This window comes from Centroberyx gerrardi, chromosome 7, assembly GCF_048128805.1.
Source record: "Centroberyx gerrardi isolate f3 chromosome 7, fCenGer3.hap1.cur.20231027, whole genome shotgun sequence".
Taxonomy (NCBI): domain Eukaryota; kingdom Metazoa; phylum Chordata; class Actinopteri; order Beryciformes; family Berycidae; genus Centroberyx; species Centroberyx gerrardi.
Genome location: NC_136003.1, coordinates 26900713 through 26924150, shown reverse-complemented (window position 1 = coordinate 26924150; position 23438 = coordinate 26900713). Strand labels below are relative to the sequence as shown.

The window sequence follows — 23438 nt, the reverse complement described above, 5'->3', positions numbered from 1 at the left end:
TATTTCCATCTGTTCCTGTGGGTGTCAGCTGATTGACACCGATATGAAAACGCTCAACTCGGCACAATGAAATAACAACGAAACAGAGACTTTGGGAAAATCAAATTAAGGCTTCATGTTAACTGTGATGGATTATCTAGCTTGGGCAAATTTCAAGCCTGCAGAAGCTGTTTTTTTTTTATACTGTACAAGAATGAATGGCAGCATCATCTGAAGGTGGGAAAATGAGCCCTGATATCTCCAACTGCGCTGACTATGTGCAGACGGCACCAGGTGTGATGTAAAGGAGAGGGGCAGCCTAGAAGATTGGCACAAACGTAAAAAAACCCAAAACAAAACAAAAAAACACCGGTATTATCCTTTAACTCCACAGCACAGTCACATTGAGAGAGAGAGAGAGAGAGAGAGAACAAAGACAGAGTGACAGGAAGAGAGAGAGAGAGAGAGAGAGAGAGATAAAACAGCTGACCCCATTCTACCTTCCTACGAACGTCTAGTCTGATAATACATTCATACATTCTTCATGTCATTTTCCCCTTTGTTCCTTTCAGCGTTGTACTCTCTACTTCTGTTATTGCAGAATGGTCAGACCGATAGATTTCTTTTTTTTTAAGTAAATGGTTATATTCATTGCTTCTTTCTCCGAGCGAGAGGGTCCTCCAGTCCCAATCCAGTCAGCACCCTGAGGAGAAAACACAGCGTTATTCCCGCGCCGCTGCCTCCAATGGCCTCTGCCCAAATCCCCACCGACCAAACCCACCGCTTGAAGACCTCAAGGAAACTACCAAAATCCCAGGCTCGAACCAATCCACCACAACAACAAACAAATACATTAAAAAAAAAAATTTAAAAATGTGGCCGGCACATGTGCAAGCTATCTCGGAGGTTTTGGAGCAACTGGTTTTTGTCGCCCCACACAAATGAAGGAAGCCCGACAAGACGGGAGTTTAATTGGCTGCGGCGGTTCTCACCTCGGCCGCTCAACAGGAGTACGTCCTCACTGAGGCGGATTCACCCCGGGCTCCGGAGTTCGCTGCGTTAAGAGACCGGGAGAAAGACAACAGACAAGGGGTCATTATCATAACCGCGACGTCTCAAACAACACTGACCTTCAGCAGGCATTCCTATTAAGCAGAGGAATGAGGGATAATAGTCTTCCTCTGTACTTAGAGCCGTCTGGTCCTTGTTATTGTGAAATTCCACTGCGAAAACTAATGGCAGAGGAGCATGAAAACAACCCGGGAGCGCGCCGCTGTGTGCATGTGACTCCGCTTTTGCATTCGGTCTCTTATATAACACGTGCTGCATGCTGCCCCAAGACAAAATGATTTGCTGTTCTAGCCTCATTTGCAAGAAATTAAGATTCGAGTGCATGGCTCATTTACAATCAGCAGAGGTGGAGTCACATGACTTGGACTCAGAGTCAGACTTGAGTCACAGTTTTAATTGCTTGAGACTTGACTTGATGCGTGAAGAGAAGACTTGAGACTTGACTTGACTTGGGTTCTGGTGACTTGGGACTTGACTCTGACTTGTACTTTGACGACTTGAAAAGGTTTCTAAAGTCTTGACTTGAGATCTTGTGTTTGTGTAAATGACTCCGATTGAAAGTGATGAGATTTGTTCCAGCAGACGACTGAATTTAAATTCTGTTTTCTGAATTTGTATGAAATGATTGAATTTATTGAAGTTGAAACTGATTATAGAAATCAAACTCATGATGCTCTTACCAAGTTTTTATCCTATTAAAACCATGTTGCATTGAAAAGTCCTAGATATTTAGTTTTCTTTTAGATATTAAATTGATACTGGACTCTTGATTTGTTCTGACTTGACTTGGTGTTCTACATTTAGACTTGAGACTTGACTTGAGACTTGAGACTGACTTGGGACAATCAGATCTGCACGACAACAGCAGAGACTCGAAACAGTTTGCACCTGATCTGAGCTCGCTCCCCTCTCCTGCACCAAGTCGCCCTGATTCCAGTCATGTTCTTCACATGAGCAACGCCATATAGAGTAGCAGGATTCGACTCATCGTCGTAAACGAAGAACGCCGAGTGTTAATTTGAGACGCGCCTGGAGGGCTCCGGCGAGTCGAGCAAAATGCGAACATGAGAGCGAAGCCGGAGGAAGGTGTCAGAGGTCGCGGGTCGCGGCACTCACCATCACTCTGAACCTTTCTCAGGGTCACGGAGGGCGTGGAGATGGCTGAGGCACGGAAGTTAGCAGGCAGGGTCTCGGCGGAGTCAGAGGTCACGCCCCGCAGGTCCTTCTCCCTAAACATCTTCCTCCAGGAGGGCGAGCGGGTGAACGTCTTCGTTCCATCCTAACAGAGACAGAGTGTGTTTGTGTGACCGTCAGTCAGTCAAGTCTGCATTTTTGTATTTTTTTAACAATGCGAAGGCGAATCGATTAGCATACTGACCTCATCAGGCCGTCTCTCGGTTCCCATGGAGATGAGGGAGTTGTACTCCTGCTCCAGGAGCTGTCTGGCCTGGAGGAGGGAAGTGATGCAGAGGATCAACATTAGTTTGGACGCTGCAGATGACACATGTTTTATGATGATGATTTACTACTGGTTAGTTCATGTTTGAATTTCATGCGGGCATCAAACCAGTAATGTCCTGGCTCTAATGAATCAGCTGAGGCTTGTGATTTGGAAGAGCCTGGCAGGCACATACCTGCTCTTATTGGAGGAAGTTGGGTTAGACTGATATATTGGTTTGCAATATATTGAGCCAATATTCGACTTAGGGCTGCAACTAACGATTATTTTCATTGTCGATTAATCTGTCGATTATTTTCTCGATTAATCGATTAGTTGTTTGGTCTATAAAATGTCAGAAAATGGTGAAAAATGTCGGTCAGTGTTTCCCAAAGCCCAAGATGACGTCCTCAAATGTCTTGTTTTGTCCACAACCCAAAGATATTCAGTTTACTGTCATAGAGGAGTAAAGAAACCAGAAAATATTCACATTTAAGAAGCTGGAATCAGAGAATTTAGACTTATTTTTCTTAAAAAATTACTCAAACCGATTAATCGATTATCAAAATAGTTGGCGATTAATTTAATAGTTGACAACTAATCGATTAATCGATTAATCGTTGCAGCTCTAATTCGACTACCTGACCAAAAGCCAGTTGAAGTAAACAAAGCCTCCGATCATTACTGGAAGTTTTAAGGGAATAAGACATCTCTACCCACAGACAGTACCTCCGCTTGTTATTTAAACACATGAGGTATGGAACGGGCACACAAACTGGTAATAAGTGATCACCAGTCTAAAAGAGTTTCATTAGCATGGGTTTCAGTGGAGAGTTTTAGTGTCACATGATGATCTAAATGCTGTTTCAGAGGCTTTCCCATCTTGCAGAGAATACAATTCTGGGGAGAAAACTTTTGGACCATTTTTGGAAATGGAAATGGTCAAATTTCAACATATTGAATAGCAGCAACTTCAGAAGCAAGAAAGCCCTTCAGAAGTAGAAATGGCTTCTATTTTCTGAGTGGGTAATATGTACGTGCCAACACAGAAAGCGTTCCCATTGGCCGCCTCTGACGCTCTGCCGGTTACCTGTGTGTTCTGATTGGGTATCTGCAGCAGCAGGGCCAGGTCGGTGTAGTCGAAGGTGTCGTCCAAAGCCAGCAGGGCGCCGTGGACGCCGCTCTCGCTGAGGTTGTCGGCGTACTCCTTCAGACCGATCGTCTGCACCCAGCACATCACGCGCTCATTGGACCACACCATCACATCTGGGACAGAAGAAGGAGGAGAAGAAGAAGAAGGCGAGGGGAGGGGGGTCGAGAAATAAGAGTCAGAAAACAACCAAGCATCTGCAGACATCACAGCAAGATGTCACATTTTAGAATAACGGTAAAGACATCAAAACTATGAAATAACACAAATGGAATTATGCAGTGACCAAAAAAGTGTTAAACAAATCAAAACTATCTTATATTTTAGAGTCTTTAAAGTAGCCGCCCTTTGCCTTGATGGAAAGGAAAAGGCTTTGGAAAGAAATTCATACATAGGATCAACTTCACTATTTATATTTGTCTAAGAAACAAATTTCAAGCATTTAAGCATACGCCTTTAGATCAAAATGGCTTTAAGAGAATGAAAAACATAGTGCATTTAATCAGGTGTGTCCAAACTTTTGACTGGTAGTGTACATTGCATTCATTTTCAACATTATGAACAAAAAATTTTTTCTTCATAGATTAACATGTTTTGTACGCAATTTCAAACATTAAAAAATGTCCTGGACAAGACAAATTCTTTGATACCACAAATTACACTTAACTACAACAACCTTCACATTCCCTGTAAGTGCTGATGAGCGATGAGGAGGAATGCAGGAATGCTCCTCCTCACAGATTTATTTTCTGACGTGGACTGTACATGTCAAGTTCATCGTCAAGACGAGCCCAAAACTCACAGATTTCCTCACTGGGGAATTTCTTCTGTGAGGAAATTAGCCAAGACGAGCCGACTGAAAATGTACAACATGTGTATCCCCGGGCGCAGTAGTGGGAGAGCGAGAGATTTGGGTTTGTTTAATGGCTGAGCTTGTTGACTTTTATGTAATCATTAGGCCAGCCACATTGCACCAGAGAGCTGTGGGTTATAATCTGCTCAAGGCATGAGAGAAAAATAAATAAATAAATAAAAATAAAAACACAGGGGTGGTCCGAAACTGCTTCCAGCAATGTGGGAGACATCAGAATTAAAAAGGGAATGTTTGTTTTATTAAATTTATTACAATTGTTAAAATTTTTGTTTTTGGCTGCCAATGATTTTGTCTGAGCCAAACTTCTATTTTATTTGAAATGCTAAAGTTGATCTACCAAAAAAAAAAAAGTATTTTTGTGCTGTGCTAATAAAGAATCAAAGGGAAGAAGTTTAGGGGATTAAGTAAAGTTTAAAAAAAGTTTAAGGGTTGTTAACAACGAATCTATAATAATACTAATAATACAAATACTACCACAAGCCTACTACTATTACTACTACTAATGATACAAAAACTACTACTACTACTTATAATAATAATAATAATAATAATAATAATAATAATAAGAAGAAGAAGAAGAAGAAGAAGAAGAAGAAGAAGAAGAAAAATGATGGGTTAACATATGTTTGAATAATAATAATGTTTGTGTTAAGAATGGATCTGGATCTGTTTGTAAGGCTCTATATAATAATCACTAATTCTATGCATGCCATAAACAAAACAAAGTCACTGAATGAAAAGAGCAAAAGATGGGTGGGCTAAGTTTGGGGCGTAGGTGAGGTCACGGCGGAGAAAACGAGCTCACCTTTGTTCTGGTGGGCGCTGTCCTCTCTCCTCCTCTCCAGCTCCTTGCGATCGTAGTTCAAACGCTTCAGGCACATGATGCCGTAATGCAAACTGACCCTGGGAGAGGTCAAAGAGCCAAAAGGTCGGCGGATCAGCGGGTTAATTGAGGGCAGGGTCCCACTCTCACCTGTGCTCAGATAACATTAACACAATCCCAGTGCCTTTGACACCCCCCCCCCCCCCCTCAACTCTTAAAGGGCCTTACAGAGGGCCTGGAGACACACACCTGCGGAGTGAGAGTGTCACAACAGCAGGAGCACTCCCAGCATATCTTTTAACACCGTCATACTTCCCATGCCACACACACACACACACACAGTCACACACACAGTCACACACACAGTCACACGCACACAAAGACGGAGAGTCAACAGAAAAGAATGAGTGAGAGAAGGAGAAGTGAGGAAAGAGCGTGAGAGAGTTATGGCCGTGTCTGTCAGCGGAGAGAAACCAGACGAGGGGTGGGGGGTGGGGGGGTGGGGCAGGAGGCTGAGCTCTACCTGTGGAAGCTGTCCACCATTTTGAGCTGTCCTCTCAGCTCTTTCTTGGTCAGGTGGTCCAGCATGCGCGCGTCCACCAGGGACTCCATGAAGTAGCTGCGATACTGTGGCAGACCCAGGCTGGGCAGCCAGTCGTTGCCCACCCACTCATGATTCATATCGCCATAGGCCAGGATCTACAGGGGGACAGTCGCAGATGATCAACAGTGATTCACGGCTGGCTTCGTATCTGTCAGCGACTCATGACTCACTGTGGCTAGTTTGTGAGGTTTCTCTGGAGAGATATTATTAATGGTATTGACTAATTTGCGGCATGTTGTGTTTCGAAAGGTGCAGTCGATCCTCACCTGGTCCCAGCTGAACTCTTTCAGCTCCTTGGGTGCCGAGAGAAGAGAGAAGAGGTAGACAGAGAGAGAGCCAGAGAGAGTGATATGGAGGTGGCGAGGGCGGAGAGCAGGATAGGAGGAGCGGGATGGACGGATGGATGGGTGATGGAGGAGAAGCAGGGGGAGGAGGAGGAGGAGGAGGAGGAGGAGGAGGAGGAGGAGGAGGGAGGAGGAGCAGCGACAGGAAAGGAGGACAAAGGGAGGAACAGCGTGTTAGTGAACGGGTAATTAGTTGGAAGCAGTTCACACTGAAACAGCAACCAGAGGGAGAGAAGAAGATGCTCAACACTATGGCCTGGGCCCACAAAGAGAGAGAAAGACAGAGAGAGAGAGATATAAAGAGAGAGAGAGAGAGAGAGAGAGAGCGAGAGAGAGAGAGAGAGAGGAGGAGGGGGAGGGGGAGAGACTCATCAACATGATTCAGACTGGACAGACCCTGAACATGATTCAAAACTGAGCGAAACGTTGTGAAAACATAAACGAATGACTGGCAGGAACCAACAGATACAACAGGGTTTGTCGAGCGGAGACGGGACGGGCGGCTCACTAACCGGAGGCTTGGTGGCGGCGTTCAGCGACTCCATCTCCGCATGGGTCATCCACACGTTGCTCGTCGACTGCGGATGACGGAGAAAGAGCAAAATGAAACCATGAGGAGAGAAAAAGTGTGTCAGCATGCAGTGAGGTTGCTTGTGCACTTTGGCTGCGTTCACTTTGCGGCCTAAAAAAAAAGCCATACGGGTCGGCATCATGGGATGTCAGTTAACCGCAATGGCAAACTGCTTTCCCGTTGCCACGGTGATTCTGATAAACAAGAGCTTCAACTTCAACCACTTATGTGAATTGATGCAGTAAGAAGCGATTTGTTTAATTGAATTGTATGACTGTTAATTTTCAGCATTGCATTTCGTTGAAAAATGTCTTTTTTGCAAAATGATTCAATATGATTCCCGCTGTAAATGAATAGGAAGCCAAACCAGGGAACTGGAATGCCAAACCAAAATTTGGCAATATATTTTTTCCAAAATGGACAATTAGAAGAAGAAAGCTTTTGCTTATTCACTATTTTATCTTCTGTGGAATAGGAGACAAGAAGAGCAGGAGCACAAATGTATGTGCGTGCATCCATTTTACTAGAGTTTTCAACATCTGGTTTTTCTTTGTGTCAGAAGGCAAAAACTGGGAAACTTTTATTACCAAGCTCCATGTGCAGGCTTTTGGTGGAGTTTACCATCGTTCTCTTATGGAAAATACACTCATATTTTTACTGCATACATTTCATGTTTTTTGGTATATTTTCATATCATACATTTTCTGCATCCTTTCTCTCTTTGTCTCAGTAAGTTCTGCTGCTGCCATTTCACAAACCCTAATTTTCCCAGACGTTTCATTTGCACATTCTACCTGAAAGTTCTACTGTTGAAATTGTTGGTTTTGCATCTTTATATGAGCCCCATTTGATATATCCTGATTTATATTCAATTTTTCTTTGCTGTATCCTGTTACTTGTTGTGGTTTGCAATGACCTAATTTTCCACCAGGAATCATAAACATGTAATCTAATTTTAGTTTAAAACAATGAACATCTGGTTTATGTCTACCTCATATTGCTACAATATGAATGCAGTGTTTATGTGTTCCCAGCGTAAAGCCTGTGCTTCACAACAGGCCTTGGTAAGTAAATAAGTACTCCAACTCCCTGTTGAAGGCATAGGTGGATATAGGTAGGTGTTTAATGTCTTAGCCTTAAGAAAAACATATGGGTTCACTCACAATGTGCATCTAAAAGTGGGAGTATTTGTTGTGTTCTTTTATCTTTCTATTTTACTTGATTTGATTCTTTTAATGCAATGCATCTTGCTTGTTCTTTTATATGAATTTTATCTTTTTATCTCTTATCTGCCTTTTGTTGATGTAAAGCACTTTGAGCTGCATGTTGTGTATGAAAGGTGCTATACAAAAAAAGGTTATTATTATTATTATTAGCCTTCTCCAATGAAAGCCTTGTTAACATTCAAACCCATATGAGTGCCTGGACTTTTTTTTTTATGTCATGAGAACACATTTGTGGTCATAATGTTTCCTTTTGTTCTTTCAAGTAAGTAAGTAAGTTGACTGTATGTGCGGCCACAGTGTAGCAGGTTTAGCAGGTGAGGAGCCTCACAGAGCGAGTGCTGGCCGGGGCAGAGGGGCTGGTGAGGGACACCATCTCCTGGATGGCCAGCCGGAGTTTGAGGCGGTGCAGCGGGTTACTGATGCCGATCTCCCTCTGGATCTCTGTGTCCGACAGGTTGGCCATGATCGCGCCGCTCTTCACGTTGGCGCGACAGGCCGCGACGTACCAGGCCGGCATCCCCACCCACAACTGGGAGGAAACAGATGACAGACGAAGGAAAGAGGAAGAAATGAGCAAAAAAAAAAATGTCATTCGGATTGAAGTTTTGTTGCTTGAGTTAATATCTCGCTCAGACTTCTCTCATCTTGTTATTTTTCTGTGGCTGTACAGTACCTCCAACCAGGAGACCACCGTGGGGCCGTCCCAGGATGCAAAGGGAAGGCCTTGGCGACACGCTTCCTCCAGCAGCTCGTGCCTGGTAGGAAGCAGAAGAGTTACAGATGTCTTATTTGGTGCTATTCTAGAGGGAGAATGTGAACCAAATGTTAATCTAAAAACCAAAGGGAAACAAAACAGGCGATATCATTCCCTGACACTCACTTCTTCTTGCTGCGGCGGTCTTTATCCGCTGGTCCCAGAGTCCCGGTCTTGTTCATCCCCATAGGGTCTCCAGAGGCCAGGTCTTCAGAAGGTGTAGAAGCTAGGGGAGACACAGGGAGGTCAAAGATCATAAGAACTAGAAATATGGATACCTAAAACCCACTGGGCCTCAAACAAAGCCACAGCTGCTCAAACACATTTACACCAAAATAATGGCAATGTGGATTAATGATCTATAGTCGCTGATATCCCCCTCTTATCCTCCATCTGTTTACCGAGAGAAGCAGATCCGTCCCGCCCAGGCTGGCCCATCCGTCCCTTCTCCTTCTTTCCAAAAAGCCGACCGATGGAAGACTTGATGCTTTTCTTCTTACTGGACTTGTGGAGAGAATCCTGGCTGCTGTTGGAGCTGCTGCCATCTGCTGAGAGACTGGGAAGGGACAAGAGGAAGCATGAGGAAGAGAAAAAAAAAACCTACGCACCGAAAAGCATCGCATTTGATATACAGCGCCCCGGCCGCCTTACCTGCGAAACTCCCGGGGGTCATCGAGCATCGCCCCCGGGTGGGTGAGGGTCATCCTATCCAGTCGCAGCGCGCGAGGAGTGGGAGGAGGCGTAGAGTCGAGCAGGGCAAGGGACCGATCGTCGTCTTTGTTGTTCTGAAATAGGGAATTGAAACCTTTTGAGTAAGAACATTAAAGTCTACAAGCACATATGTACAGGCAGTATCCACTTCAGTAGGTAGCTAGTAGCTTTTGCCTGCAGAACAGCCTGAACTGTTCCGAGACCTGGATTCAACAAGGTGCTGGACACGTTTCTTGATCTATGCTGACTTGATAGCGTCACGCAGTGCTGCAGAAGTTGCAGCGGCGCATTCATGCTCATCCCAAAGGTCTCTCTTGGGTTGAGATCTGAAGGACTGAACTCCATTAGGAGTCATCCATGGATTCATGCTGTTTATGCCAAATTTTTACCCTGCCATCAGCATATCGCGACGGAAACGGGACCTTTTAGCACTCCTCAGTCGTCCAGTTTGGGTTTTAACGTGCCAACTTCAGCTTCATCTTCTTGTTCTTAGCTGACAGGAGTTTAACCCAGCGCGGTCTTCTGCTGCTGTAACCCGTCTGCTTCAAGGTTCGACGAGTTGTGTAATCTGAGATTCCCTTCTGCACATCACTGTTATTTGCAGACTTGTGGGCCGCCTCTTAGCTTGAACACGTCTCCTCTGACCTCCACCATCAATGAGGCATTTTCACCTTCAGGACTCAGTAAATCCTCGGTAGATTCTAGACACTGTGGTGCAGAAAATCCCAGTAGAGCGCTTGTCTCTGAGATGCTGGAACCTGTGTGTCCGGCACCAACCATCAAACCACGTTCAAAGTCGTTTAAATCGCGCACTTGTCCTTAGCTGAACAGTAACTGAACTTCTTGACCCTGTCTGCAAGCTTTATACTTTATGCTTTATTTTTATGTGACTCACTGTCTGGAGGACAAGCTGTTGAAGCATAAATGGGGATGTGAACACCGAGGTGAGATACAAAAAGTTCACACAGACAGAAACAGAAGTTCACACTGAAGCATATGCGGCCACGTGAGCGGACCGTACCTGTCTGTCGGTCTCGCGGGCGGGGGAGTGGGGCAGGCGAGGGGTGGAGTGTCCGGAGCTGGGGGGAGAGGGGGAGGCCAGGGTGGAGGAGGTGATGGAGGAGGGGATGAAGCCGCGTCCCGTACTGTCTCTCCCCAGGGAGGACGGAGGGATGGGCGGGCCGTCCAGAGCCACGCTGCTGACCCGGCTCTCGATCTCCTCGGCCCGCAGCTCCGTGTTCTCCTTCTCTTCCTGGATCAGTCTGGTTTTGAGAGGGGAGACGAAAGCGTAAGGGAGAAAAATTGGGGTTTGTGCCTTAACTGGATGAAAAAATAAAAGGTGAAATACTCAGCGATATGCAGTTCATCCAATACTAAGCCGTAGAAGATTAGGATATATGTAATCTCTTCAACATGCAAGTGACAATCAGCCAAAATCAACTCACCTATAGATTCCTAGGTATGAATTACTAACTTTTCTTCCATTATTTTTTTAACCTTTTAGCAAAACCAAAAACCTTCTTATATCAACTACATTTCTGAGGCCAAAGTAGAGCAATAACCGATGACAGACAAAATGTTAATATTTGGTCAATCCCCAACAAAATATCACTATTATATTCCATTAACATTCCTATAGGGACTATGTGTGCCTGTGGTACTCAATACTGGGTTTTTAGTGACTTTTTTGTACTTTATAGGATTTTATCTGCTATGGTATTTATATAATATTCCTACAGGGACTAGTTTTGCTGTGATATTTGTATAGTACCCTTCTAAAATGTATTATTATTGTTATTTTTTGTAAGGGATGTGATAAATTATTAGACGAAGGTCACCAAACTATGAGTTCAGAGGAAGACTGGGCTTGAATGCTCCCCTGATGTGATTTTTATTAGTTTGAATTCAATTTATGCTTATTTTTGCTCTGTATTATAATGTAAAAAAACACAAGATCAGGTTTGGAGTCACTGAGGCTAAGGTATGCCGAGCGCCTCACCTTGCAACGCCCAGCGGACATCTGTTTGTCTCACTTTCCCCTGTATCCCTCCCTCCCTCCCTGCATCCAGCCAGCCCGAGACTCCTGCTGCCCTTCCTTACTTAATCTCCTTATTGATGGCCTCCAGCTGTTCCTGCAGCATGATGGCCAGGGTCTGGACGTCCGTCTGTCCGCTGGGGGAGAGCAGCTCGGAGCCAAACAGCGTCTCCCTGTCCTCCTCCTCGTCGGAGCAGGCCACCTCCATGCCCGCGTCGAACCCGGTTCCCGGCAGAGCCCCGCTCTCCCAGTCTGGGTACTGCACACAGGCAGCAAGAAAGACAACATATATCAGACAATCATCATCTGATCCTTGTACCGTTATTTATTGTTCCTGGACAAAAACTAATTTTAGAAATCCAGATGATCAGTATTGAGTGGTTAACATGTTAATGTGTAACGGGTAGTGTAACAAATTATTAAATTTCAAGTAATAATATACAGTAGTTACGCATCAAAAAAATAAGTTTGATGGTGTAATGGAAAAGTAATGTCACAAAGTGTAGTGTCATGAATCACGGCTCCCAGGTAGTAATAAGTAAAGTAATAAGATTTCTTCAGTCATGAGTAATGATTAAAATGTAATGAGTCCGATTTTGGAGTAAGAAGCTCAACCCTGGGGATGTTAGATTTTCACCTTGGTAGAGTCTTCCCGGGCGGAGCTCCAGCGGGCCCGGTGACTCCGCCGGACCACGCCCCCGCTGGAGGCGTTGCCATAGTGATCCAGGTGAGTGGTGGAGCCTGCCGGGAGGGACCCGCCTCCATGGGAATACCTCAACTCCAGAGCACTGCCTGGCAGAGAGCGACTACAGAGACAGAGCCGCAGATAAGATGATGTGAGATAAGACGAAACTATAATTATCCCTGTGGGGGAAACTGGCTCGCAGCGGCGGAAAAAGTAATAGAGTACATCAAAGAAAAATAGAATACAGTAAATGGAGGGCAACATACTTTCAACACTAGAATGTGTTAAGTAGAAAAGCGAGAATGAAAATGCCAGCATTATATGGTTGTGCAAAATGATAGCAGTAGAACATACTGGGGCAAAGAAAAAAATAATCCAAAAAATATGTACCATATAAAATAAAAATCTGAAATATATGCAGTATCAAATGGGTAAAAAATTACTAAAACATCAAGATGTATGCATTATATAACACACGAGAAGAATATAATAATAATTAAATTAAAATTATTAAATTAATAATAAGAAAAACAAATAAGTGAATTGACATCATATATGGAGGATGTGCCAGTTGTGCATCACATTCACAGTTCTGCCATAAAATGCACAGAAAGTGTCTAGACGTGCAGACGAGAGGGGGGGGAGCCAGCGAGCATCGAGTGTCTGATAATGCATGTGTGTGTTTCGCGCCATCAGTCAATGAGTGTATATATATATCAACACAGTTTCAGTTATGGGACTGCTGACGTGTTAAACGCCTCCATCATTGAGTGATTTATCCATAATGTCTGAAACGATCACAGATTCATCGCTGGCATCTATACAGTGAGCCAAGGCAACGCGAGAGACACAAAACAAAACAAAATAACGGTTCGAATTTCACTCTCTCTCTCTCTCTCTGTGGTGTTGATGTGTAAATGGGGACCAACCTGGAATAAGACCCCCCAGGCCTGGCTCTCAGCTGATCTAACTCCAGCTGAATCCGCTCTAGCTCTGCTATCAGCTGGTCCTGGGAGGGGAAAAGAGACGGAGTTGGTGAAAGCAGAAACATTATGTCAAAGGTCTTCAACTAAGAATGAAGCCTGCAGGCGTGGCCACCTTGTTCGCCAGTAGATCATCCTGGAGCTTCTTCATGTTAGACAGTTCCTCAGATAGTGCATTCTGGAGGGGGGGGGAGGATGGGAAAAAATATTACTATAAACAACAACAATATATTCATAAATTCAGATCACAAGTCAGATACAGAGAGTAGTGGATAGTGTGATTACAGAACTAGTCTTGGTTATTAACAGGATTGTTTTTAACAACACAGCTCTTGTCATTTAAAGCTGCACTAGGTATCTTTGCATGCTGGTGTCTCCAAAGGTAACTGTTTGAAAAATTTGAACTTCAACACCCAGAAATCCTGTAACGTCTTGTCAGTAAACCTTCTAAAAAAGATTCTTTATACCAAAGATACCAAAGGGACGAGAGAGGAAAAGATCTAATGTTGGTGAGTCCAGCTTTTTCTGCTCACTGCTGTTTAGGAGACAGTTTGGATTTCACTCTTAAGTTTTGATTCGTCACTAACTGTAAGTGGAAAAGTGTCCATACCCCTCACCAGAATTTCATTTAGGCAAACAGGATGAATCTCTGGGATCTCAGTTAGTGGGAATGGGACGCTCTTCTCTGTTTTTTTCCACTTTGTAATTTGACATGAGAATCTTGCCTTGTGCAGCTTTAGTGGTTTCTTATCAAAATGAAGAGCTGTTGTGTTGTTGTGTATGTTGTTGTGGATGTTGTTGTGTATGTTGTTGTGGATGTTGTTGTGGATGTTTGTGTGGTCTGAGCGGGCCACCTTTTCCTCCAGAGCGGCCATTCTCTCCTTCAGATGGAGCTGCAGCCTCTCGTTGGACTCGGACAGCAGCTTGTCCACCGTGTCAGAGAGACGCTTGTTGTGTTCATCATTCATCCTCTCCCTCTGCCTCGCCTGAGGGAAACACAGAGAGACGAGTGAGAGTGAAAGAGAGAGAGAGAAAAAAAAAGAAGCGAGCGCAAGAAGGAAGAAAGGGAGGGTGGGCGGAGAGTTAATAACAAGCATTCTGCTTGACTGAGAATGAGAGAAAAAGATTTCTATCTGAATGTGCACGGTCAAACAGAGGGTTTTGGAAAATTAGCGCGCCTTTGTGCTGCGTAAAGACTGACAGAGGAATGGTATGAAAGAGGGGGAGGATGAAAAACAGAGAGAAAGAGAGAAAGAGAGAGGAGATGGAAAAGCAAGCATGACTCACTCTCTGTAGCTCCTGGTTCTTCTCCTCCAGTTGCGCCTCCATCTGTCGCAGTCGCTCCTCAAAGTTGCCATGACGCTCCTCCGCCTGAATGATTGGAGAGGAAGGAAACGGGGTTACAACACGCACCATGTCGCAACACCAATACAAATTAACACAAAGGAAATAGCTTGTTGACCGAGTCTACCAATTAGTTACGTGTCTGTACAGATCACAGTGCAACAGGAAAGTTTGTTTCAACCATCCCTCTTTTGTTTGCTTATGTCTTACACGACATCAATCTTATCCTCACAGGGAAGCCGTCTTGCCTGAACATGTTTAAGTAAGTGTAGCCATTTAAGAGGCTAGGCTGCTGGCAGGAGAGTGTATGCAAAATTTTGTGGCAGGACTTTAAAGTGTGTTTACAGGAATGACAAAGGTTAACATCTAAATCAGCAATTAAATCAGCCAGTCATGAAGAATTCGTGCTTGACGTGTTGAGTACCCAAGGATCAACTGGCTGTGCTGATTCTGTGACCTGAAGAGGGTTTCGGCTTAAGATTGTTTGCTTATGAATTTCTGGCACCGCGTGATAAAAATGTTTGGTATCCATCTGTCATTTTATATCTCATGTTCCGTTTCACCCATGCATTCACACACAAACACACACACACACACATTCATGCCTGCACCAGCCTGCACGCTCACGCACACACATGCGCACACAAACGCGCTCACACGCAATCACGTCTATGCACAAATGCACATTCATGCATGCATGTACTTATGCACACATGCATGCACATATTGCTGTTGTTGTCGTGTGGAAACCTCGTAACTCCTCGTGCACACGCAGGTGCACACACAGACACACACACACACACACACACCTTGTTGAGCGCCGCCACTCTCTGGGCGAGCTGGGCCTCTATCTCAGGCAGCGTCTCGGCCCTCTGCAAGGTCTGCTGCAGCTTCTGCTTGGCATCGTCCAGACGCTCTTGAAGCTGCCGGTTCTTCTCCTCGCTCTGGAAGAAGAAGAAGAAAACAGGATGTGAGGGAGCGAAGAAGAAAACATGGGAAGGATGAGTGAAGATCGCCAAGGGCAGCAGACATGATTGAAGCCACCCGGAGAAAGAAAACGCATGAATGGCGTGCTCTGTCTGCCAATGTGAAATACGGCCAAGGTGTCGATCGGCGGCGGAGACACGGACACACACGGGGATCAAAGAGACTTTCCCACCTGTCTGTAGAGAGAGTCTTTGCTGGCCAACTCGTTCTCCAGTTTGTCTTTTATGTCATGGAGAGACGTCGCCTCCCTCTGGGCACTCAGGTACCTGCAAGCCAGAACACAGCGGCAGACGAGACGGGGCCGTGAGTAGAGCGCATTCAAAAGCTGAACAGAGCAAATGTCTGAGTGTTCATGGACATGGAGGGAAGCGTTAACCTGCGCTCTAATGTGGTGATTCTCTCTTCCATGTCTTCCCTCTGACAGAGCGCCTGGGAGAAGTGAAAGAGAAGAGAAAAGGCACAAACAAAGTTTAGATACAGAAACAGAGGGGAAAGGAGACCAGACAGAGCGAGCAGGAGAGGGCAAATGTCAAGTTGCTGCTGATCAAAGGGGAATTCAGCAGAGTTGAACACCTATTAGCTTAAGAATGATAATGACTGGTTGAGAGTAGTTGTTGACAGTTTCCAAGAGCACCCACTTATGCTATTGCACAAGTCACAAGAGATAGAGGAGGGAGGGGGAAGACGGCGGGAAGCATAGAGGAGCAGCAGGTAAGGTAAAGCAGTTAGGCGAGGATAACATACAGCATGGAGCGGAGGGAAAGGGGCGGAGAGGCAAAAGGCCCGGTGCGTAAACTGGCTCGACTACCTCTTGCCCCAAAATGCCCCGCATGCCTTTCAGTCAGCTGCCACCACACCGGGTGATTAACGGCGCTGCATCCATACAAAACGCCTGCAGCTCTGCCGATGGCACTGTCACCATGGCTACAGGGCAAGTAGAGACTCTTGTGCGTACAGTAGCAGTTATTGCTGCCAAGTAGGCAAATGGCTTTGTTGCCATAGCAAACTGTCACATATGAGCAAAATAGACTCTTTGTGCCGCTGCGACAGACCCAGATAGCGGCGGTTTATTTTCTATCAACAGGTCAGGGAGTCTCACCTCTTTCACATCCCGCTGCAGTTTCTGGTTGGCCTCCTCCGATCTGGTCAGCTCCCTCCTGGCGGACGTCAGCTGCTCCTCTATCTCCCCGACCTGCCGAGCAGCGAGAACGCGGGACACAAGGTCGGGCGCGCGCACACACACACACACACACACACACACACACACACACATCACTCTCTGTCCACAGCATCCGCAGCTTGTAATATTTTGTTTTGTTTTGGTGAAAGCGTCAGACCGTGCCCTGAACACAGCAGCGACCCCCAGTCAAGTACCTGTCTGCACATGAGGGCCAGTCTCTCTTTCAGCTGGCCCAGCTCTGATCTCTGCCGCTCTATCTCCCCCTCTCGCTGCCTGTCGACGTCTCCATCGTCCAAGATGGAGGAAGGGCCGTTGGGAAGCCGCTGTGTGGAGAGTGAAATAAAAACTGGGTTTAGTTGAAGGTGCAATGAGTAAAATGTGTGTGTCTTCGCACGTAATGACCATAATGTATGTGCGGTGTGTTCATAGTAGATACTTCACGGGTGCTGAGATTTCTTTCAAAACTCACTTTCTGGCCTGTACTCCGTTTTGGAACAAAAACTCCCCACCCACTGGATTTTCACTGGGCTAAAGTCGGGGTTATCGCATTATGCAATTTGCCTGTGTGAAATGTTTGTTAGTCCAGGGCTAAAACACAAGTTAACCCAGGACTAAGAAAGCACTTAAAAGCCCTATAGATTACTTAATGCCCCTATAAGTGTCACAATCGAATACAAACTCTCTGACTGAAATTTAGCATCTGCATTTGTGTGGTCAAGATTTCCCGAACAGAACCGGAATGTGAAGTACGTTCCATTACCTCTTTGCCGTTGTCTAGTCCTTGCTGCCGTCTTTTGATTTGGTCCCTTAAAGACAGCACCTAAACCGACACGGAGGAGAATCGTCAGGAGTTGCCTCCATCAGCGGCTCAGCGGCGAGACGAACGAGGAGACGTGAAACTCACCTCTTGAGAGGAAGACTGCAGCTCCTCCTCCAGGGTAGACACCCGCTCCAGAGCCACCCGCAACCGCTCCCGCACCTTCTCGTCCAGCGCTTTGTGGTGCTCGAACAGGGACTTGAGGGCCTTGAGGACCTCCACCTCGCTGGAGACCCCGGCCGGAGACTGGGCCTGCCTCTTCACCACGGTCATCCTCAGGCTGCGCTCGTGACGGGACACCAGGCACTCCAGATGCTCCAGCAGCAGCTAGGGGACGCACAGAAACACACGCGGTTCAGGTACAGTAAAGCCTCTTCACGTTTAAGAATTTGGGGAGAGATGAAAATGCGGACAAGAAAACATCTAAACTAAGCATTCATCAACACAGGAACATATGGCGCTCTTACACAGACACTTCACTACAGGACAAAGAGGTGTACTGACTCGTGTGTTGTTCCTCTCTGCCTTCAGCTCTGCTATCTCCTCCTCTCTCTCCAGCAGCTGTTCCCGGCAGACGTTCAGCTCTTTGGTCAGCACTGCAAACTCCTGCAGGATCACAAGGGGGTGCTGTTATCGACTCAGCGCTGCTGCATGAGGTCATGAGTACAGATGAAGAAAAAATCCACCTCAAAATCGCTGTAACGTATCAGCATTCCAGGAGTTATTTTGTGATTTAAGTGTTGCAATTTACTGTTCTGTTGTACCCACTTTCCCTCAACCTGCCTCGTCTACTTCAGTTAGTGATTTCCTACATTTCCCAGAATGCCTTTCGACAACCCCCAGAGAACGCATGTGCAATTGTTGTGTTCAGCTGGGTTTTACATGTAGGTGGAGCGAGCAATAACAATAGAAAGAGATAGAAAGAGCAAGAGAGTGAGAGTTTTCAGTCAAGAAAGAGTGAGAGTCTTGTAGCTGCATTGCATTCTGGTCTATTGAGGCTACTGTCAGAGGAGAAATTGGCATCTCTTCCTCTTCTACGATGGATTTCTCCTTGTATGACTGCTGAATGTCGGTGCAAAATGGCGAGTCTAGAGAGAAGCTCTTGCTCTTTGATTCTGAGGGACTGACACCAAAACCTGACATTTACCACTGATGTTTCAGATCAGAAATTTTCTGCTATCCAACTCCATTATAGCTGCTGGAAATATCTCTACTTGACGTCATGTCGTCTACATTTGGCCAGTTGAAGGCAGGAATAAGAAAAATACAAAACAGACCCAGGAATAAAAGGTACTTTCCCAATATTTTCCTTTAACAATACAGTCCAATTAACAAAGTCAAACAACTTGACAAGTCTTAATTTCATTAACACTCATAACAAGCAATTAACAAGTACGCTCAGACTGACACAAGCATCCAGGCAAACACACACAGGCATTGAACACACACATGGAAGCATGACACACACACACACACAATTGCACCTATATTTTGGCTGAGACAGGAAACGTCTCACTAACAACCGCTGTAATAGCACATATAAACATTGCCATATCTACCACAGTGCTCATGGCTGGCGGCCTGGGGGAGTCTTAAACCAGACCTCGACATAAAACCTAACAGCCAGGTTTACTGCATACGTTGCGCCTGAAATTGGTTTAATTGCATAATAACCATGACTGACTGTGTGCGTTTGCCCGTCATTAAAACAAATGCCTGGAGGTTAAAGAGGCATGAGAAGACGGGATTTACGCCAGCGCGGTGTAATCTCCTGCATTTCCCATTGACGGCGGTCCAGTCGAGTTTGATTTTGTGCAATTTACTGCCAATTATGTATAATTGTGAGGTATGATGGTGATGGTCATGATTAAAATCTGTTCTCTTTTGTGTAACTGTATTGTATCTATGGGAACAAATCAACAAAGAGACCGTGACTGACATTATCAAGCACAGGCCACTTGGACTGAGTCTAACTTTCAGCGGTGATTATCCGCCGCGGCGAGATGATGTCCGCGTTTCTGTATTCACAATCATAACAGTCCGCTGAGCGGCTCTCGGCTCGCTAACTGTCTGAGCTTACACATGACTGTGTACACATACGACAACCCCCACCCCCCCCGCCCCCCATGCCCCGGTTGCCGTTCAGCTTTCGGCGCTGCTCTGCTCGTGTGCGATGATGGCGTGACACACATATGCTGCACGCACGACCCGTCCTCAAACACGTGTACGGCTGAATCATGTGTGTTTTCACATGCGTATGCAAACTGGCGACTGAAGGGCAGTGATGCATGCTGCTGCTCTTATCTCCTCTCTCTGTGTTGATCCGTTTACACACAAAGCAACAAATAAGGTATCTTCCCTCGCACAAACACTTATATTTATACCACAAAACACAGAGGCACAAGCGAGCAGATACAGCGCATAATAAGCCCCTCGTTAGTCGGTGCCCTCGCCGGGCTGGGGAGGATGGAAGGCAGGAGTGAAAGGAAGACGCTTATTGGAAAGACTACAGGAGATGGAAGAGAGAAAAAAAAGGGGGGAAATTGCCGTGTACAGATGGCACGTTCTGGGCCCGGAGGATTTCATAATTCTGGGATTGATTCATGTAAAAGATGGTGTGTGGACCACCAGTACCCCACCAGGCCGAGCCTCTCTCACACCTTCTACATTCCTCTCTCATCCGCCATCGTTTTGGTCAGATAGAGGATGCAAATCATCATGTTCCCCCGCTGTACTGTGGCATTTACCTCTTGCACTTCCCCTCATCTTCCGACTCCACACTCCCCCCCGTCTCAATCCTCCCATTCTTCCCCCCCTTCATCCATCTCAATCTCCCCCTGTCGTAATCCACGACACCTAAAATAGACTCTAGAAGCCACCTTATTAGTATGCAGCAATATGCAAATGGACTTGATTTGTTAGTCTCTGTGTGTTTCATATCACCAGTTTTCTCTCTGTACCACGCTGTCGCTCTCTTCATCCCTCTCTCCTATTTTTCTCTCTCTCCAATCTTGGCAACGTCTGCACACACACCAGACGCACTCAATGAACTCTGCTACTGTAGAATGTATCACAGCACTCCATGTGTGCCTCTCTGTGTGTGTGTGTGTGTGTGTGTGTGCGTGCGAGTGAGCGTATATGTGTGTGTTTCCGCAGATGTGTGCGCCATATTGATCTCCCTCTCAGTGAGGTAATATGGCCCTTTAATGTCCAGTCATTCTCTGTGAGAATGTGCAGCAGCACTATTGTATCTGTTATTTCATTTTGATATTTCAGGCATAGCAACAGAAGAAAAATGGGTACTAACAATGAGGGAGGCATCATCGCTGCCTAAGGCATCCCACAATGTCGCCTGTCTGAAAATAGAGATGGAGTCCTTGTATGTTGAGTGGAATTACAAAATGATTAGCTCTCGGGCATCGGGATGTGGGATAATACTGGCATCTGTAGCCTACAAGGACCCAACTGAGGGGAATGAATCTACCAAATGCAACATTTTGACATCATCTAAAAGTTTCAGGCAGCTTTGGTTAATATGCATTATGAGCAACTTGAAAATATAGCAGAAACTGAACTATCCAGCACCGAACAGACCAGAGTTTGGCCAATGAGAGTGGCGCTGCTTGACAAAGACTCTCATTGGTTTGAATTGTTGCACAAGTAAAGCTGGTATCGTTCAGTCTTAGTTCATTGCTGACCTAAGTCGTTTTTTGCCCTGCACCTAAGATTAAAGGAATAGTTCACCCCAAAATAAAATGCAGTCAAAGTCAGTCATTTCTCCAAACAGACTGTATACCTCTTCTTGCTCTTCTTGTTGCTGTACGGCGGGTGCGTGCATTGTCAGTAAGGAAAATATGGGAGATAATGAGGTAAATGTTGAACTTCTGGACCTACAGTGGAATCGTTTGGCTACAAAACATCTGAGTTATATTGCAGGAGCTGTTTGGAGACATTTTATGGACATTTTCTGCGTTTTTGTTGGCGCTGTAGCTAACTTTAATATTTTGGCTGAGATGGAACTAAGGGGGGCTAACTAACTCGCTGTGTGTTCGGTGGTCCTACCAACTTCAATGGAGTTTCAACTGACATGAGGTTGACTAGATAATGAGTGAATTTTCATTTTGGGGTCAGCTGTTCCTTTAAGCTCAATCTGGGATGTGCGCACACAATTCTCTGTGCCTCAGGCTGTGCAATACCATCAGACCTACTACGACTGAGCATGTAATTTCAAGTCTATTACACATATCAGTTACACGTTACATAACCTTTCTCCTCCTGTCAAACACACAGACACACACACACACACACACACACACACACACGCCTTCACTCTGACTTTGTTGAGGGAAAACACAGAGAAAAGTCCCCTTCAACCTCAAATATCATCCCGTTACCTTCAGGATGTACAGGCAGGATGACAAAGAGCGAGTTGTGGCAGAGTTGACCCATGTGTGTATAGACAAAACTGCCACACACAAACACACATACACACACGTGCACACACACACACCAGTGTTTCCTCTAGAATATGCTTCTTGAGTGGAAAAGCCTCTGAAACATCATGTGACACTAAAACTCTCCACTGAAACCCAGAGTAATAAAATTCTTTCAGGAGGGTTCGCAGGGAGACCCAAACTATTCAGTGCTAGGGGAAACTCTGACACACACACACACACACACACACCCTCAGTGCACCCCCTCAGCAGTCGTACCTGCGGCAGGGCGATGGACAGCTGCCTCTGCAGCGACTCCTTCTCGTGTCCCAGCTCTCGGAGGCGCAGGTGGGCGGTGCCCAGACTGTCCTGCGTCTCCCTCAGGCTCTCCAGCAGCCTCTCCCTCTCCGTCAGCATGTTCACCATCAGAGACTCCAGGTTGCCCGTGCTGCCGCCCTCGTCGCTGCCGCCGCCCCCCCGCGGCTCTCGGCTGCCGTAGCCGCCCCCGACGCCTCCCATCCCTCCGCCCATCCCTCCTCCTCCCCCGGCCGGGGAGGACGACCCGCCGCCTCCCCCGCCGCCGCGCCCATCCTCCGAGATGGTGGGCATCACCTCGCACATCATCTTGAGGCCCGAGCGCGTGAGGCGTCGTCCGAGAAGCGGGGGCTGTCCGTCGTACGGCCCGGCGGTCTCTCTAGGACACTGGTGCGCGGCGTGTGGCGAACCACCGGCTGGCTCTCCTCATGAAACGGACAGCAGTCGATGCGTTCGTTAGGCGTTTTCTCCTCTCAAGCTGATTGGCCGAGGCTGGGAGGCAAGGAACTAGAGCTGGAGGATGACTGAAGGGGGCAGATTTGGGACGACGGATGTGTGTGTGCGTGTGGAGGAGGTGAAGGGAAAGGTTGCCAGTGGTTGGGGCAGTAGTGCGGACAGCAGGGTGGACTCAGGGTTTAGGGGGGGAGGGAGTGCAGGGGCAGGAGGGAGGAGTGCAGGTCAGGTGGACGACCTCTGACCCCCAGGACAGGCTTCACTCTGAGGAGACAGGAACCTGGAAGCAAACAGAAAAAGATAGGGAGAGGTCATTTTAGGCAAATGTGTGTCACTGTGGATGTGATTGTAACTGGGGCTGGAGGAGAGAGAGACAGAGTGGGAGAGAGAGAGAGAGAGAGAGAGAGAGAGAGAGAGAGAGAGAGAGAGAGAGAGAGAGAGAGAGATGGAATAAAATGATGGACAGTTGTCTGCACATGGACGCCACACATTTCCACATCTCTCTGGAATAGCAGAACACTAGAGGTTGCATAATGTAAGAAGCCATAGTGTTTCCCACCACGTTATAATCTCTCATATCATCACTCACGCGGATCCTTCCTGGCACACGCACACACACACACACACACACACACACACACACACACACAGAAGGGCACGC

At 46.3% G+C, this 23438-nt stretch overlaps 1 protein-coding gene across 1 annotated transcript; it reads right to left on the bottom strand.

Moving 5' to 3' along the window:
• Window positions 1-334: 334 nt before the first annotated feature.
• LOC139918267 (liprin-alpha-3) lies at window positions 335-22633 on the bottom strand. The gene is made up of 31 exons (XM_071907584.2): window positions 22572-22633; window positions 22289-22472; window positions 18081-18182; window positions 17633-17903; window positions 17545-17579; window positions 16954-17082; window positions 16679-16771; window positions 15956-16008; window positions 15752-15845; window positions 15402-15536; window positions 14536-14619; window positions 14103-14234; window positions 13364-13426; window positions 13195-13274; window positions 12218-12386; window positions 11646-11839; window positions 10567-10807; window positions 9486-9619; window positions 9236-9390; window positions 8961-9060; window positions 8754-8835; window positions 8409-8609; window positions 6796-6861; window positions 6206-6229; window positions 5859-6034; window positions 5318-5415; window positions 3579-3754; window positions 2429-2497; window positions 2161-2329; window positions 972-1033; window positions 335-682 (listed from the first exon to the last, which is right to left on the bottom strand). The coding sequence occupies exons 1-30, from the start codon at window positions 22631-22633 to the stop codon at window positions 981-983; spliced, it is 3624 nt and encodes a 1207-aa protein (XP_071763685.1). The 3' UTR covers window positions 335-682; window positions 972-980.
• Between the last annotated feature and the right edge of the window lie 805 nt (window positions 22634-23438).

What these genes read in the sequence shown, in the direction of transcription:
- LOC139918267 (XM_071907584.2), bottom strand. Translation starts at nt 22,633, where the DNA reads ATGATGTGCGAGGTGATGCCCACCATCTCGGAGGATGGGCGCGGCGGC. An exon ending in GGCGGCGGGGGAGGCGGCGG is followed by an intron (nt 22,473 to 22,571) that starts GTCGTCCTCCCC and finishes GGGCGGCGGCAG; the next exon opens with CGACGAGGGCGGCAGCACGG. An exon ending in TGGCCGCTCTGGAGGAAAAG is followed by an intron (nt 13,427 to 14,102) that starts GTGGCCCGCTCA and finishes CCCCCCCTCCAG; the next exon opens with AATGCACTATCTGAGGAACT.